Genomic DNA, 16,010 nt, shown 5'->3' with positions numbered 1-16,010 from the left:
GGACTGGGCGGTAGCTATTCCCTCCCTCTGTGCAAAAGGTAGCACTGTAGCTCTTTCTAACAGGCGTTCTGCTCCGCATGGGAGGAAATGTGAGACGAGCCTCGGCAAAGCCGTAGGAAGCGAGGCTGCTGCTTGCTTGCAATGGATCTCTCAGAATTTAAGATGGAAGGAGGTGGTGCGAAGGCAGATGTGGTTGCTGCAACCTGAGGGATGCTTTGTATAGGAGAGCTTGGGCTAAAAAAAAAAAAATCCAACCAGCCTTAACCTAACTGGCAATTATTGTCACTGCAGGGCTGCCGTAAGCCCCCTTTTCCTAGCCGCCTTCGATATACGGACTTTAAAAAGATTCAGAAGTGAGTACCAGTGGCAGGTTCAAATCCCCACTAGGGCCATGACGTTTACTTGGGCCAGTCACGGCGTCTCTTCTCCTAAACTACCTCGCAGGGCTGCTGGGAAGATAAATATCTCGGCATCATTGGGAGTAAATATAGGATGAAAAGCCAAATATTTTAAAAGCCAACATTTCCTTTCCACACGAATAAGACCCGAGTTCGAAAGAGCAGCGGTTTATTTGTTGCTCCTTATTTCTTCATTACGAGGGTGCTGGGTGGGTACGGAAAATAACGGAGAAGTTCGCACTCCAGACAGCGTTGCTGCACTACTCTTCTTTTTTTCTGTCTCTACGGGTCAGGCACACGGCAGAACGGAACGCCTTCCCTCCCTCACGTCACAGCGATATGCCTCAGACCAGCAAGCCGCGCACGCGCAAGAGCTTTCGGATTCCAGGGAGGGTGACGCCATTTCGCGGCTGCGGAAGTTCCTAGGCTCCGCGCGGGGGCGGATGGGAAGGTCGTGGGTACTGTTGCTTCCGGCTTAGAAACTGGAAGGTGATTTTCCCCCTTCCTTCCTTCCTTCTCCCCCCCTCAAACCCCCCACCGCGTCCCGGTTTCTGCGGTGCTCGCCGCCAAGCTCGGAGCCCCGCCCCCTCCGCTGGTCGCCCTGTAGTAGTGGGAGGCGGGGCTATGGAGACGGAGTATTACGGTGGGGAACCGTCAGGTACAGTCGGAGGAGCGGGGAGGTTGTGCTCAGCTTGCCTTAAGTAGAAGAAAGACTGAGTGGCAGGGGGATAGGGGGCCGGGGAACGGGCGCCCACGGGGGCAAGCAGGGTGCTGGTCGGGGACTCAGCAAGGCGATGCTACTCTGCTCTCAGTCACCCCTTTTTGTCGTGCCTTTTCATGATAAAAACTCGCGTGTGTATGTGCACACGCAGCATAGCCCGTGACCCGTACAGCACGTAGCCTAACGGCCCTTAACTTCCATGCAGTATATTTGTGTTTTGCTCATAGCTGAATCCCTATCGTCTCCTCACAGTCTTGCACCCATAGACCTGGTGCTGATAAACGCGCTCACAAATATTTCGGCTGCCTGCATTTTAGTGGAATTTCTGCTTCCAAGTTACATACATGCCCCTCCAAATTGAACCAAACAGGAGGAAGCCAAGATCACCTTTAGACCTGGACCGTTTCTTTTAGTTGTGTGAAACTTAGGCTTGCCCTTCGTGGAGACTGGGTAGGCTGAGAGAGCGAAAAGTACTTGTTTCAGCCCGCTAGCAGTTTTCTTGCTGCTTTCTCCATTGCTTATCCTATCAGTGGGCAAAAAAAACATTCAGTCGGTTTCCGCAGTGCTTGATCCATGTGCACTTTGTTAACTGTGCATCTTTCTGGATGATCTGGTTGGTCTTCAGCTCACTATCTCCAGTTAGTTGGTATAGTGTATGGGTTCCACAAAATGATTTTGTAAGCCATAAGTTGCTCCCTGCAGAAACTGAAGGCTCTTAGCAATTTCTCCTGTCTTCGACTTGCATCCTTGTTTTACAGCGATACCGAAAATTGATTTGTGCTTAGGCACGGCTAGCAGAATACAAAATGCGTAAGTCTTTAATGAAGTACAAAGAGCATCCTATCATATATATATGGTTTGCCACATATTGATTGAGTCCTAGCCTCTGTGTTTTAAAGGAATATGTGCATCACATATGATCAAAGGTCTTGTTTTTATCATAGCACTTATACCCAAGCACAAAATGTAGACTGAATCAGCCCTCAGATGCTGAAATCCAGAGCGATCCTTGATATTTCAGAAAATGGGAATGTGCTTCCCTAGACAAGTTCTTTTAAAGCAAAGTTTATTTCTATAGTCTAAAACAGGCATAGGCAAACTTGGCCCTTCAGATGTTTTGGGACTACATCTCCCATCATCCCTAGCTAACAGGACCAGTGGTCTGGGATTGTGGGAATTGTAGTCTCAAAACATCTGGAGGGCTGAGTTTGCCTATGCCTGGTCTAAAACAAGTGTGTTAGATGATATTGAAACATATTGGAGACAGTGTGGTTATATCATGAAAGGCTAAGACTGTCAGTGGCTGCTAACTAGAATGGATGTGTTGTGCCTCCGCTATTGGAGAGTGTGTGACTGAATACCAGTTACTGGGAATTACAAGTAGAATATGTGCTGTTACACTTAGGTGCTGCTTGTGGGTTTCCAAGAGACATCCGTTTGGCCACTGTGAGAAAAGCATGTTGGATTAGGCGGACCTTTGGCCTAATCCAGCAGGGCTTTTAGGTTTGGGACTTCTTTTCTGAAAGCAGTCACCACTTGTTGATTTTGCTTTGAGTCTTTTTAATTCTGTATTCATCTTTTTTAAAAAAATGTCTGCAATAGGAAGGTTAATCAGTCATGTCTTATGTTGTTTGCCACCTTAAAAGCTAAGAGTATGGGGAATATAAAAATAATAGTAGCAGCCTCTAAGATTGTCCAATTTGTTGCTAACTTCATAGAGACTTTTTGGCTTCATACTGACCACATTGATGTCACCTGATGCTAGCTTTTTTGTATTTGAACAATACCTCACAAATTGTGACATTGTTTGCAAGTATTTAAAATTTTCGTTAAGCTTCATTCTGATCTAAAAACAAGTATCATGTTACAGATGATGGTGGAGCAACACCAGTGCAGGATGAACGTGATTCAGGATCGGACATGGAAGAGAACGGAAATGAACAGCACTCTGGATCAGAGAATGGAAGCATAGGACAACATTCAGAGGTAGTTGTGAAAGAGTTTCAAGAAATCCTGGTTCTTATGCATAGGAAGAAAACATTTCTTAATAAATATAACTTACTAAATAGTTGCTGATATTTGAAACAGCCCTAAATACATTGGGTGGTATCCATATTTCTCATCCTGTCAGTGCAAGGAAGGATTGCTACTTGTGCAACGGGAATTCCTTCCCCTCTGTGCTCCCTCTTCCATTCTCAAATCTGCTCCAGAGGTTGGAAGAACCCCCAGAACAGATGGAGGAGAATGGTGGGGAGAAGTCCTGTTGTGCAAGTGTAAATCCTTGTAGTGAGGGATGGTTACTTAACACTATTTAATACTTTGCTTTGGTAGGAAACAAAGGACACCACTTTTTTTGCAAGTGTTCACAGCTTTTTCCAATAAAATTATCAAGAAAATGAAATGCGTAATAAATTTAAAAAAACAACCTGACAATTTTGCACAAATCCCTGAAATGCATTTATTTGCATCGTACCATGTAATGTAGTGATGCTTCTAATACATTTTTTAAAATGGTCATTAACACAGGTATTGTAAAATAGAAAAAGAAATTGGTTTGTCGGAAGATAAGCCAGACTGAAAAACAGACATGTGTGAACTGTTTCCGACACCTTAAAAATGTTTTTCATAGTTACATTCAAGTTTTTTCCCCATCTTTAATTTGCCTTTTTGTTGCTTTCCTGGAATTACTTGTTTTTTCCAGAATGAACTTAGTGATGGAGAAGATGACAGACAAACTACAGAACACCCCATGACAGACTCTGAAAACGAAGATACTCCAAGGCAGAAACATAGTGATTCCGAAAACGAGGATGCTCCAAATGATAATGCCAGTGACTCAGAAAATGAAGGGACTCATAGAGGTAAAGACAGTGATTCTGATAATGAGGATCGCCCAGTTCACCATGCCAGTGACTCTGAGAATGAAGATGCTGTAAATAACCAGGCCAGTGATTCTGAGACTGAGGAGCCTCCTAAAGGCCATGGTAGCGATTCTGAAAATGAGGAGCCCCAGAAGCCCTTGGCCAGTGATTCTGAAAATGAGGAACCCCAGAAGCCCTTGCTCAGTGATTCTGAAAATGAAGAATCACACAAAGATCATACGAGTGACCTAGAAAATGAGGAGCCACAGAAACGTCCAGCCAGCGACTCAGAAAATGAAGAGCATCAAAAATTGCATGATAGTGATTCAGAGAATGAAGTAGCTCCAAAACCTCTTGCCAGTGACTCTGAAAATGAGGAGCCAAAGGTTCAGCCCAGTGACTCTGAAACTGAAGATATTACTGGAAACAAACCAGAAATAGAGACCGGTGATAGCAACAAAGAACATAAAGAGGATGAGGAGGAGGAAACAGAGAATGGTGCTCAGCTTTCAGACAATGAGCAACTAGGAAAAAGGCTTCAGGACTCTGACAGCGAGGAAGAAGACAGTCCTAAAAAACAGAAGCTAGTAGACAGTGATGAGGAAGAAGGGAAAGAAGAGGAAAAATTGACAAAGAGGAAAGCTACTGTCCTCTCTGATAGTGAGGATGATGAAAAAACACGTAAGGAAATACTATTTTAGATCCCTTGATTATTCAATACTGGTTGAATCCCTAAAGAATGCATGAGTGGACTTTGTTGAAAAGGTGGTGCTTGTTCTCTGATGGCTCATTCACACCTGCAGTCGCCACTTTTATCATTGGTCCTCCAAGTGATGAATATGCATATGTGAAATAGCTTAAGGATGGCTGGCTGAGTTTATTTCTAGTCCATGCCACTTGGTGTATGTCTTAGCTCCTGAGTTCATTCTCTCCCATTTATATTGCAGTTAATTTGCCCTAATATATATTATAAAATGTTGCTTAATTTTACACGGTGATGCGAAGTCTGCCTTTAAAATATGTTTTTTATTTAAAAAGTTAATTAAAAAACCCAGCAAGGAAAGTACAAAATACACAATTCACAATGTGCCTTTGAACAAAATGCTCCTGGGACATGATGACATGCTACCCTCTCAGGGACAATGCGTGCGGAAAATAGATGAGTGCCCCCATGGACCTGTACAGTTTCTCTGCAATGGATTTCATGTCATGTCCCTTTCAGAGACACTGCTGCAAAAGTGATATTCCAGCCTTGGCAGGATTTTGGATTAGATTATCTTTGAAGTCCCTTCAAACTGGATTTCTGATAATGATATTCATACTAAATCAGACAAATATATGGGGGAAATGGGTGGGACTATATACTACGTGTGCTATAACATTTACATTAGCCCAAAGTCATAGCAATAAATTGCAAAATGATTAAAAAAGGGAAGGAAAGAAGCTGATACCAGAAACAACAATTTTCACAAAATATCCAGAAGTAAGTAATATGTGTCTTATTTACATTAGAACTTAATTTGGAGGACTTTCCCAAAATAATCTGTGTCAGTTTACCAAGCAGACCTTGATCCAGTTTTGGCACCTGAAGCTTCCACCTTCTTTCCTTTTTACCTAATTGGATCAAGAACTGAGAGGGGAAATTGCTTCCCAGGCTGGTGCAGCAAAGACGTTCAGAATCAGGCCTACTACAGTCACATGACGGGAGCAGCGCTGGCTCAGCACCCACTAGGACCATGTGCTGGATCTGCATCTGAACAGTACCATTTCACGAGCTTTTGCTGTCTATTGCGCTTTGGGGTGGACAGATTGGGGCTTCACATCAGCAGGGATGAACAGAGGAACACCTCTGCCCCCTCTAAACCCCCTCTAGTACAATGAATCAGAGGTTTGGTTTGCTGTGCTAGTCTAGCAGGGACAAGAAAGGGAGGGAGGCACCAAAATAGAGTGTGCAAGTTTTCCTTGGTGTTTGATTCTGGCAGTATTTTAAGAGCTGTGATTGATTGTGCCTTCATCCAGGAAACTGTATATTAGGTTATTGATTCCATGTTATTGGTGGTACATGAGTCTTAAGATAGGCTCTCTGAAGTGTAATTGGAAGCTGATTGAGTCCAAAACCAAGTTCTAGAGGAAACAGATAATTGCTTTATAAAATTATTGTGACTGCTAAGTAAGAGATTTGCAGTACAGTAAGAGATTTAGCCACAGGCTTATTATATGATGATGATGATTTTTTCCAAAGCTGAGGTTGTTGACTACTAACAAATTCTTTGAATGATAAGTGAAGGAGACTTTCCCCTCTGCAAGTGTTGACTGTTTTTGGCTCAGTTATTGATGCACTTCTTACTTTGTCCACCTATGTTAGCAGCTGTAAAAAAAAGCCGGATAATCTCAGATGGTGAAGAATCTGATAGTGATGCTGCATCAGAGAAATACGAGAAGCAAAAGAAACCTCTAGAATCCGATAGCGAGGATGAGGGTGACAAGGCTGATGATGGAAAGAAGAAAGAAGAGAAGGATCTTTTTGGGAGTGACAGTGAGTCAGGAAATGAGCAAGAGTAAGTGTCTGTCAAGTAACAGAGTGGTACACTTGGGGCAGCAGTGGATGGGACATGGATGTTACATGGAACAAAGTTGATAAACTGGGTGGGGAAGAGGAATGCAGTTGCTGGAGTTCTCAGTTCTGTTAGAATTGAAGTGAACAAGGCTATAGGGAATTAATAAGAAAAACAAATAGCATATTTTTCTTGCAGAAACCTTATTGCAGATATATTTGGAGAATCTGGAGATGAAGAAGAGGAAGAATTTACAGTAAGTATGTTGAGAACATGTTTTTCCCCTTGTCTTTCCCATCCTCCCACCTTTTTTTAAGGCTTCCTTGTCTATATCCATTTAGTAGACCTTGTATTCTGTTGTTACTGAATTAAATTTCACCACTTCATCAGCCCTACTATGTGTTGGATGCAATGTAGACATCCTTGGAAAGAGCAGCCTGGATTAAATGGTAATAGGAATGTTGAGAACTATTAAAAGGCTTGTGTTGTCTTTGTAACTAAAGGGATTTAACCAGGAGGATTTGGAGGAAGAGAAAGGAGAAAGGAAAGGAGCAGCTGACGATTCAGACTCTGATGACAATATAAAAAGAGGAAAGCAGTAAGTGTTTATTATGATTGTTACAAGAAACCAGATTTGATTTGTATACATATTTGCCTTAAAATATTTATATATATTTTTGTATTTTACTACATTTATATCCTGCCATTCCCCTAGGAAGCTTGAGAACATACATTGTCCCCCACGCCTGCACCCCATATTATTCTCAAAGTAGCCTTCTATACTGGATTAGACACAGAGATTTCAACACCACTTGTAGGCTGTTGCTTTGAAATGTCTTCACATAAAGCTTCAAAGAAGAGACTGCATTAGGATAAGGGGCAGCTCTCATTCTTATCAGAGTTTGGATGTTCGGCTTCCAAAAAAACTTTCGAAAACCGGAACACTCACTTCCGGCTTTCAATCGTTCAGGAGCTGAAACATATGAGCACCAAGGCGTTCGACAACCAAGGTACGACGGTAATGCCTACAAGCAGATAAAGTGCTTGTGTCGATTCTGTTTTAATTGACTGAAGTGACTTTGACACGTACACTCATAAGGCTACAGGGTGGCTAGTTCCAATCTGACTTCATGGAAACCTTCTGCATTACAGCATGGACTTCATGTCAGATTTTGACATGATGTTACAACGGAAAAAGAGCATGAGTGGCAAACGCCGGCGCAACCGTGATGGTGGGACATTCATTAGCGATGCTGACGATGTAGTCAGCGCTATGATTGTGAAGATGAATGAAGCAGCAGAGGTACGTTCCTTGCATTCAAGGCACAATTCACTCAAAAGAAACTGTAGGTTATGGGAAGCAATTTCTTTTGCAGGAGTGGCAATGAACAATTTGAGCTGAATATTTTTAAATGCTGAATTTTTCATCTGCAAATACTGAAAGCACTTCTTATGTACAAAGCATAATAATGCTGCTTGCAGAGCATTGTCTGCATCTCACAGTCACAGTGGCAGAGAGGCAGGTGGAGGCAATGGCAACACAGTAGCCAACTGGCAGAAATGCCCTCCATCTGTGCAGAAATGGCCCGTGTAAGTGTGGGATGATTAGGTGATGGCAGCGGGAGCAGCTAATTGGTGGAAGCACATCAGTTTTGCACAAATATTCCATACAAATAATTACAGGTGGATAAGACGGGGAATGGTAGCAAGAAATGGGGATTTTGAGCATTAGAGAGGTAATAGCTGTCTGACAACAAGCTAACCTCATCACAAAGTTGAAGAATAGATCTAGGGCATAGGAGGAGGCTGAAGTAGCAAGGCACTATCCAGAACAGAAGCTGAGTAGCCAGTGCCCTGCAAGCTAGTAATTAATAGACACCTTTCCTCCACCCCAAGATGCAGCAGGAGGGCAGTGAAGTTGTGCACACAATTGTTATGCGCTATGTCTTACACAAATGCAGATATGTTGTCTTTGTGTTGTGAAAATGAGGAAAACCTGACACCTCTGTCATGAAACAACTGCAGCAAAATAAGGTGTCTGGACTGTGCATTGTAACCAAACAACCATACTGTTTTCAAGACTCAACTATAACATGCGTGCATGAGTATAATCTCTAAGATTTTATTTAAGGCCATGGCACCAGGCAGACAAAAAGGCCAGCGAATTTTATACAAATGAAATTACTTCTTTGGTTTGCTTCTTCCTAGTTATTCTGCTAGAGGAGAATAATCAGGCTGCTTTACAAGTCTTCTGAACTGGGATTTTGAGTGTTCTGCTTTTTTTCTGCTTATTTTTTAATTACATCTATAACTTCCTGCAGGAGGATAGGCAGCTGAATACACAGAAGAAACCAGCACTAAAAAAGTTAACTTTGCTGCCAATTGTTGTTATGCACCTTAAAAAGTGAGTAAAAGCTCATTAAATTATTTTTCCACATGATGGGAAAGAGGGAACTTGATGTGTTTCTAGGGCTACTATTTCCATGTTAAATCTTGTTAAATCTCTTGTATTGGTTTTAGAACAGGAATGTTTGTGTAGTTGATGAATTGCCAAAAAATATTCCCATTCTTGCTTCTGATAGATTTCAATTTGAATTTCCAGGCAGGACCTGAAAGAAACTTTCATTGACAGTGGTGTGATGTCTGCCATCAAAGAGTGGCTTTCCCCACTACCAGACCGGAGTCTACCAGCACTGAAAATTCGTGAGGAGCTTCTGAAGATTCTGCAAGAGGTTAGTTTCTAATACCTAGCTTGTAGAATCAGCATTACTGATTCAGTTCTATGCCTTTGTGACAAGTTTCTGAGAGTCCCATATGAGGAAGGTATTTGTACATATCAGTAAGATGAATGGTACGGCAACAATAGCATCCAAGTGTCCACAGACCTGTTTTCTAAAACCAGTTTTAAAATGAAGCTGCTCTAAAAGGTATAAAACAAATGTTTCATGAAAACAGTTAAGAAGGAACAGAGAAAGCTGAAGCTCCTGCAAAAGTAGGACTCCCTAGTATTGAAATATTCCCAGTAGATTGAAATTCTCAAGTTTACCTGGGAAACTTGTCCCACTCTTTCTTACTATTTAAAAAAACAGTTTGCAGGTATTTAAGTCCACTTTGCTGAAACGTTTGCATCCTATGTACAGAATGCAGTCTTCAATTCTCAAGGTTTAGTAGGTGATGGTTTCCTGTGTGTGTATGTCTTCAGTTGCCTAGTGTAAGCCAAGAGACCTTAAAGCACAGTGGGATTGGACGAGCAGTGATGTATCTCTACAAACACCCTAAGGAGTCACGACCCAACAAGGACATGGCAGGGAAGCTAATTAGTAAGTAAACATCAGCTTTCATGAGATGCACTGCACAGCCGTCTCATACTTCAACATTTGCAGTTCACAGCCAGCATGCCCCCCTCCCTGTTAAGTGTGTATGTGCTACAAAAACCTTCAGCCTTATACAAGACTGTCTATGGTGCTATATGAAGGCTATATTTATTTTTCAAAGCTTGTATATCTCCTAGATTCCTTATCTTTCATTTCTTCATTAATAGTACATTACAGTTAATGGAGATAAGTATGACTTTAATGTAACTTTTGTCCTAACTAAAGTTAGACTTAAGCCAAATTAAGTACAAGGGGCTTGACAGCAACAAGTGTTAAAAATGTATATATTCTTATCTGTTCCAGTGTCTTATCATTTTTGCTGATAGTGTCATATCTTTAAATATGGTATGAGGAACCTTTGGCCCCCAAACTCAGTCACAGCCGTAATAGTCAGGGGTCAGACATGATGAGAGCTGTAGTCCATCTGGAGGGCCACAAGTTCCCCATACCTGTTTAAATGCTAACTTAAAGTTCCTGTTTCTTCAGGCTACATTTTAGACTGTTAATTTGAACTAACATCTTAAGTATATTGATGAACAGGGTGGATGTTAAACTGCAGATACGGTGCATACTTTCCCCCCCACCCTCCAAATTTAGTCACAGTCATTAGGTCTAGAAACACTGCTTGAAAATAGAAACCAGAATTCTGGAATTTGTAGGCTAAACAAAGATAGAGAAGCCATTCACCCACCCTGTATATCTTAAATGGGCTCAGTATCTGTGTTAAATAGTGAGCAGTAAGGCAAAATCGCCTGTTGGATAGTAGGAACTCCTAGCAGGTGCAGTATATATGTGTAGTGCTGCTGTCTGTACATTCACTTTTTATTTTAAAAACAACAGATGAGTGGTCTCGGCCTATTTTTGGTCTAACATCAAACTACAAGGGAATGACCAGAGAAGAAAGGGAACAGAGGGATCTGGAGCAGATGCCACAGCGAAGGCGGTTGAGCAGGTATCTTGAGCAATATTCTGCACTGCTAACTTTATAGCATAGGCTGATTTTCTTGCTCACTCTGGACTCCATTCCCTGGAGTGTCTGGAATCTTAGCTGGTCGAGAGTCTTGCTTTTATTAGTATTCCGTTTATTTTTACTGAATTTTATGAATACCTGTTCGTTTATAAATACTTACTAAATTATCTCTGTTTGTGTGAGAGAAATGGTGATGGTGATTGTGATGATAATAATTCTCCCGCAAAACAAAATCTCTTTGTCTTTACAGCTCTGGTGGTCAAACACCCCGCAGGGACTTGGAGAAAGTATTAACAGGGGAGGAAAAGTAAGTCTTTTTTTTTTTTTTTTTTTTGCCATTTTAGTATCTCTAGAGAAGCTTTGTGCTTTATGTTGGGTGGAGCAGGGAGATGAGTAGAGAATAAATTGAGAGAAGAGATGCTAATAGCAATCTTATGTTACTTAGCAACATCTCTTGTCTTATTTCTTCAGAGCTCTAAGGCCTGGCGATCCAGGATTTTGTGCTCGTGCAAGAGTTCCAATGCCCTCCAACAAGGATTATGTGGTCAGACCCAAGTGGAATGTGGAAATGGAATCTTCTAGGGTAAGTGATTGAGAAGAAAGGAAATAAGTTTCTTCTGCAACATTGTGCCCAGACCAGTTCTAGTTTAGATATTATGGAAATCAGTTGAGCCTATCCTCACTGTTGCTTTCCATTCATATATATTGCATATGCCTTAATTCACTATCCTGTCCAAAGACACTACATAAAAATCTATCCAAAATAGTTTAGTGTCTCAAAATACCACTGGAAAGAGTTGAACATTCATTGTTGCTGGTAGTAAGAACCAGCAGTTCTATATTGATCTGGTTATGTGTAGTCTTGGACCCAGTAGTGAGAAGCAATCTTCCTCAATAAAATCCTTTACTTCAACCCACAATATTTTTCTGCACTACTTTCCCCCCTAATAGCCTGAGAATTATGAAGTCAATAGGTTTCCATCCTCCAGTATTTTACAACATGGCACTGGATAAAGTCCATGTTGTTTATTTGCAAACTTAGACAAAGGAAGAGAGCAGTTGTTTAAATGTATTGAAATTTTCTATTCTTATTAATTGTTAGTCCTTTGACTGAGATGTTGTTTCTAGCCTGGGACTGTTAAGAAAGGAATTAGTCGGTTGGAAAAACACAAGAGGAAGTTTGCTGAACAGAAACGACTCAGCAAAGTACATCGAGCTGTCAAATTCAGCATTGAAGGCAACAGGATGCCCTTATAGCCCTGTAATTTTGCTTACCCCAGGTCTGAGAGGTATCCAGAAAGGATGTTTGAACAATGCATGTGCTTTAGCCATTGCCAGTGTGCACTGTCAGACAAAGCAGCATGTCTCCACTAACTATAGCCTAGGAAACTTTATCCTACTGGCACTGTGATTCACAGAGCAATAAAGGAAAAACAGCTTTAATGCGCTAATTTAAGATTCCACAGCTGCATGATCTACTAAAATAGGGAAACCACGTCGTCAAAGATCATAAGTCCCCATCCAGCAAAAAAAAATTGAGCGAGCATTAAAAAATTACTCAAAGGGTACAAAGTCCCATCACATTTTAAAGCATGGCTAATCTTCCCTAGGGATACCTAAGATAATTGCAATACAGTTCTCTAGTGAACTGGTGATGAGTTTGTCTCCGCAAGTTGAAGCATGAATATCTAATTTAAGTGTGCATATAGTACAATTAGACTACTTTGGGATATGAAGATGTCAAATTGTGTAAACTTGCATTGCTGTTTTAATGCACGTAGATAGGAGTAACATGAAGTGTATTGGTGACATTCAGAGAGTCCATATAATAAATGGGGAAAGCTGATCAACTAGTTTTCATTAGTTAAATTTGAAAGTGACTGTGGTCAGCTATCTGGGGTGAAAAATTTTCTGTTTCATAAGCTTATTAGCAACAGTGAATGGGAAATTGCAAATGCAGTGGGCAGTATCCAGCTAACTAGTTGTACTTCAAACCAGGGCATCAGATAATTTTCTGATGCAAACTGAAAATTACACTTCAGTATTTTCTAGGAAATCCTGATCACTGACTTTGTGACATTGGACAGAATGCTGCCTATTACTACCTGCAAGACATTATTGCCTATAAGATAAGAGAAGAACCGTAAAGTGTGTAGCATTCTGAAATATGCTACAGAAATAATCAAACTTTAATATTTGGGGAGAAATGTTTAGAGAGATGGGTGCCATAGCAATAATGATAGATGGTTATTTTTAGATTTTGTGAGCCATTTTGAGAAATACTTTTTTGGAGGGCAAAAGTTAGATATATATGTTTGTATAAATAAATAAATAACAGATGGCATAAAACGGGAGAGTTGCTGAGTTCACATTGTAATCGTTGCTTTTTAAAAAATGGATGCTGGGGCTCAACCTTTCCTGGTTGTCATAAACATGGAAGTATATTACTTTCAGATGTGTTAAAGCATGGGTAAGCAAACTAAGGCCCGGGAGCCGGATCTGGCCCAATCACCTTCTAAATCCGGCCCACGGATGGTCCGGGAATCAGCGTGTTTTTACATGAGTAGAATGTGTCCTTTTATTTAAAATGCATTTCTGGGTTATTTGTGGGCATAGGAATTTGTTCTCTCCCCCCCCCCCAAAAAAAAAATAGTTCAGCCCCCCACAAGGTCTGAGGGACAGTGGACCAGCCCCCTGCTGAAAGTTTGCTGACCCCTGGGTTAAAGGGTAGCTTACAGGGGCTGACGGTAGTTATAGTTCAAAACATCTGGAGGGCACCAGGTTGGCAGAGCCTGGAATAGAGAGTGCATATCCCTGTTACAGTCTTGGTTTGAAAATATGCTGTTGGAATCTCCTGTGGCTTTATCAGCTTATCAGTATAGAAGGATTGCAGTTGCTGGAAGGGTTTGGTGTGCATGGTTTGTCCTCTTTGAAAAAAGTAAATCTGAAATTCCTGCCTCTTCGTAAAAGTAAGCCTAAGTTTTCTTTTAAGTTCCAGGCAAGCTCCAAGAAAGGGGTCAGCCGCTTGGACAAACAGATGCGGAAGTTCACAGACATCAGGAAAAAAAGCAGAACGTCCCACGCTGTGAAAATCAGCATTGAAGGCAATAAAATGCCATTGTGACTCCATCCAAGAAGGATATTTTCTGAATTCTGCTGTGAGAAGTGCACCTACAGACTCTTGGAAAGATGTCTACATTTTTTAAAACGAACTCTGGGTGTTTTTTTTAAGTGTGTCTTCAGATTGTTGGTTCAGATGGTAGTAATACATGTTGGCGGAGGGTTGTGAACCCTGGATGTTGTTCATTATGATTGTATTTAACCTGGTCTCTTGTGTCCTTTGTACAGATGAAAGCTTGTATTGCTACAGACCTCAGACATTAAAATCTTTCTGATGTGTGGGGCTGTGTGGTGCTTGGTGCAATGAATGTATATTTAGAAGGTTCAGCACAAGCTGCTGAATCCTGCAGATTGATAGGTGTGACTACAGTATTTTTTTATACAAATACACAGCCTGCCGTTGTTATATACACATGTCTAGTGACTGACTTAGTTACACTAGGAGTCTTTTACTTCTCTCTTGGTGCTAATGAAAAAGGTAAAGTCGCCTGTTCTACCTTTAAAACCACACTAGGAACAATCTTAAGTAATGCTGTTTCATTTTAGAGATAAGGGGCATAACCAGCTGAAAGATTACTGTGCCTAAGTCTAATTGGACTTAAGCATTTAACTGAACCTTTTTATGGGCTGTAGCCTATGTTTTAACACTATCAACAAATGTTTTAGAATGGGTCTTTGTCACTTTGATCAAAGCAAATGGTAGTGACTACCGTAGTATTGGGTACACTTGGAATTGCATTTAGTGATTCATGAGTGGACTTACCCTTCTCTCTACCCTGCACCCCTCTCAGAAATCTGATACAGAGGGTTGGGAGTGCAGGGGGCACTGATGTTCTGTTGCACAAGCAGGTGTTTGTTTGTACAGCATTGAACACATCCCCTTCATTATACATTACTGTAGGTAAGAAAAAGGCACATGTGGGATACTAGAAACCTAAGTGGACTTGAAGAAAATACTTTGCTACTGTTTTTGTCTGATGGAATTCTGCTATCAGGTTATATAACTGCCTGTTCTTCTTTTGCTCTGTAACATTGATGATGAGAATGAGGAAAGATCACTTTTAATTTCAAAAGCTTTCTATAAGCTATCTTTGTTATAAAATATAATTTACAATAATTGAATAATCGTGAAAACCTCACAAAAATCCATGTCTTAATGCAATACTTCTGTCATTTGTTGAACCAGTTTCCTCTTCGTTATATGTAAACTGAAAAGCAGAGATTAAATCAGTTTTAGAGCTGGCATGTAAACAGGGGCAAAGCCATGGCTTGAAATCTTGGTTTATTTAAATCCCCAGTTTCCTGGATTGAACATACCGTATTTTTCGCTCTATAAGACGCACCAGACCACAAAACTCACCTAGTTTTTGGAGGAGGAAAACAAGAAAAAATATATTCTGAATCTCAGAAGCCAGAACAGCAAGAGGGATCGCTGTGCAGTGAAAGCAGCAATCCCTCTTGCTGTTCTGGCTTCTGGGATAGCTGTGCAGCCTGCATTTGCTCCATAAGATGCACACACATTTCCTGTTACTTTTTAGGAGGGAAAAAGTGAGTCTTATAGGGCAAAAAATACGGTAAGCAGAAACTGTAGTTTAACAAACCCAGAGAGGGAATTGCCTTATGAGGCGAGTGGCAGCACACTACTTAGTACTGGTTGAAATAAATTGGTTTATCAGATGCAAGGTTGTTATATCTGAAATGTGCCTGAGCACAAACAAATACTAGTAATACTTCTAGTATTAGAGAGATCCATCCCTAGCCTGGTGGCACAGTCCAACCCTGAAGACATTGATAATATATTTATAGAAGCAAAATGAAATAAATTTAGACACAACACATGGGTGGGTGGTGAGATCAATGTCTCTCTGAGCAGCTCCCTGCTGCTGATGTAAATTGTCCCCTCATTGTTCATCAGTCTCCACAGATCAGCAGAAAAGAGAATTGGCTACACCTCATTGTGTGAAGATGGCCCTTTGGCCAAAGAAAGCTAGCTACTCCTGCTCTAGAGAAT

The 16,010-nt window shown here is 41.1% G+C and overlaps 1 protein-coding gene across 9 annotated transcripts; it reads left to right on the top strand.

Annotated features, from left to right (window-relative positions):
* Positions 1-731: 731 nt before the first annotated feature.
* On the top strand, positions 732-14,278 carry IWS1 (interacts with SUPT6H, CTD assembly factor 1). 9 transcript variants are annotated; one of them, XM_028730687.2, is made up of 15 exons: positions 799-887; positions 1,878-1,929; positions 2,990-3,105; positions 3,821-4,661; positions 6,346-6,538; positions 6,734-6,791; positions 7,039-7,133; positions 7,688-7,838; positions 8,857-8,939; positions 9,138-9,267; positions 9,738-9,855; positions 10,750-10,861; positions 11,130-11,186; positions 11,351-11,462; positions 13,872-14,278. In XM_028730687.2, exons 2-15 carry the CDS (start codon positions 1,926-1,928, stop codon positions 14,001-14,003), a joined length of 2,202 nt encoding a protein of 733 aa, XP_028586520.2. In that variant the 5' UTR covers positions 799-887; positions 1,878-1,925; the 3' UTR covers positions 14,004-14,278. The 9 variants fall into 9 exon arrangements, with proteins under 9 accessions (XP_028586521.2, XP_028586520.2, XP_028586519.2 ...); XM_028730686.2 differs by lacking the exon at positions 799-887 and adding an exon at positions 894-1,056; XM_077930091.1 differs by lacking the exons at positions 799-887; positions 1,878-1,929 and adding exons at positions 894-1,056; positions 12,008-12,168 and having other exon boundaries at positions 6,349-6,538; positions 13,872-13,925.
* The last annotated feature ends 1,732 nt before the right edge of the window (positions 14,279-16,010 follow it).

Source organism: Podarcis muralis, chromosome 6 (genome assembly GCF_964188315.1).
Source record: "Podarcis muralis chromosome 6, rPodMur119.hap1.1, whole genome shotgun sequence".
Lineage (NCBI taxonomy): Eukaryota > Metazoa > Chordata > Lepidosauria > Squamata > Lacertidae > Podarcis > Podarcis muralis.
Note: the sequence above shows the minus strand (reverse complement) of the source record. Positions and strands in the feature narration are given on the sequence as shown.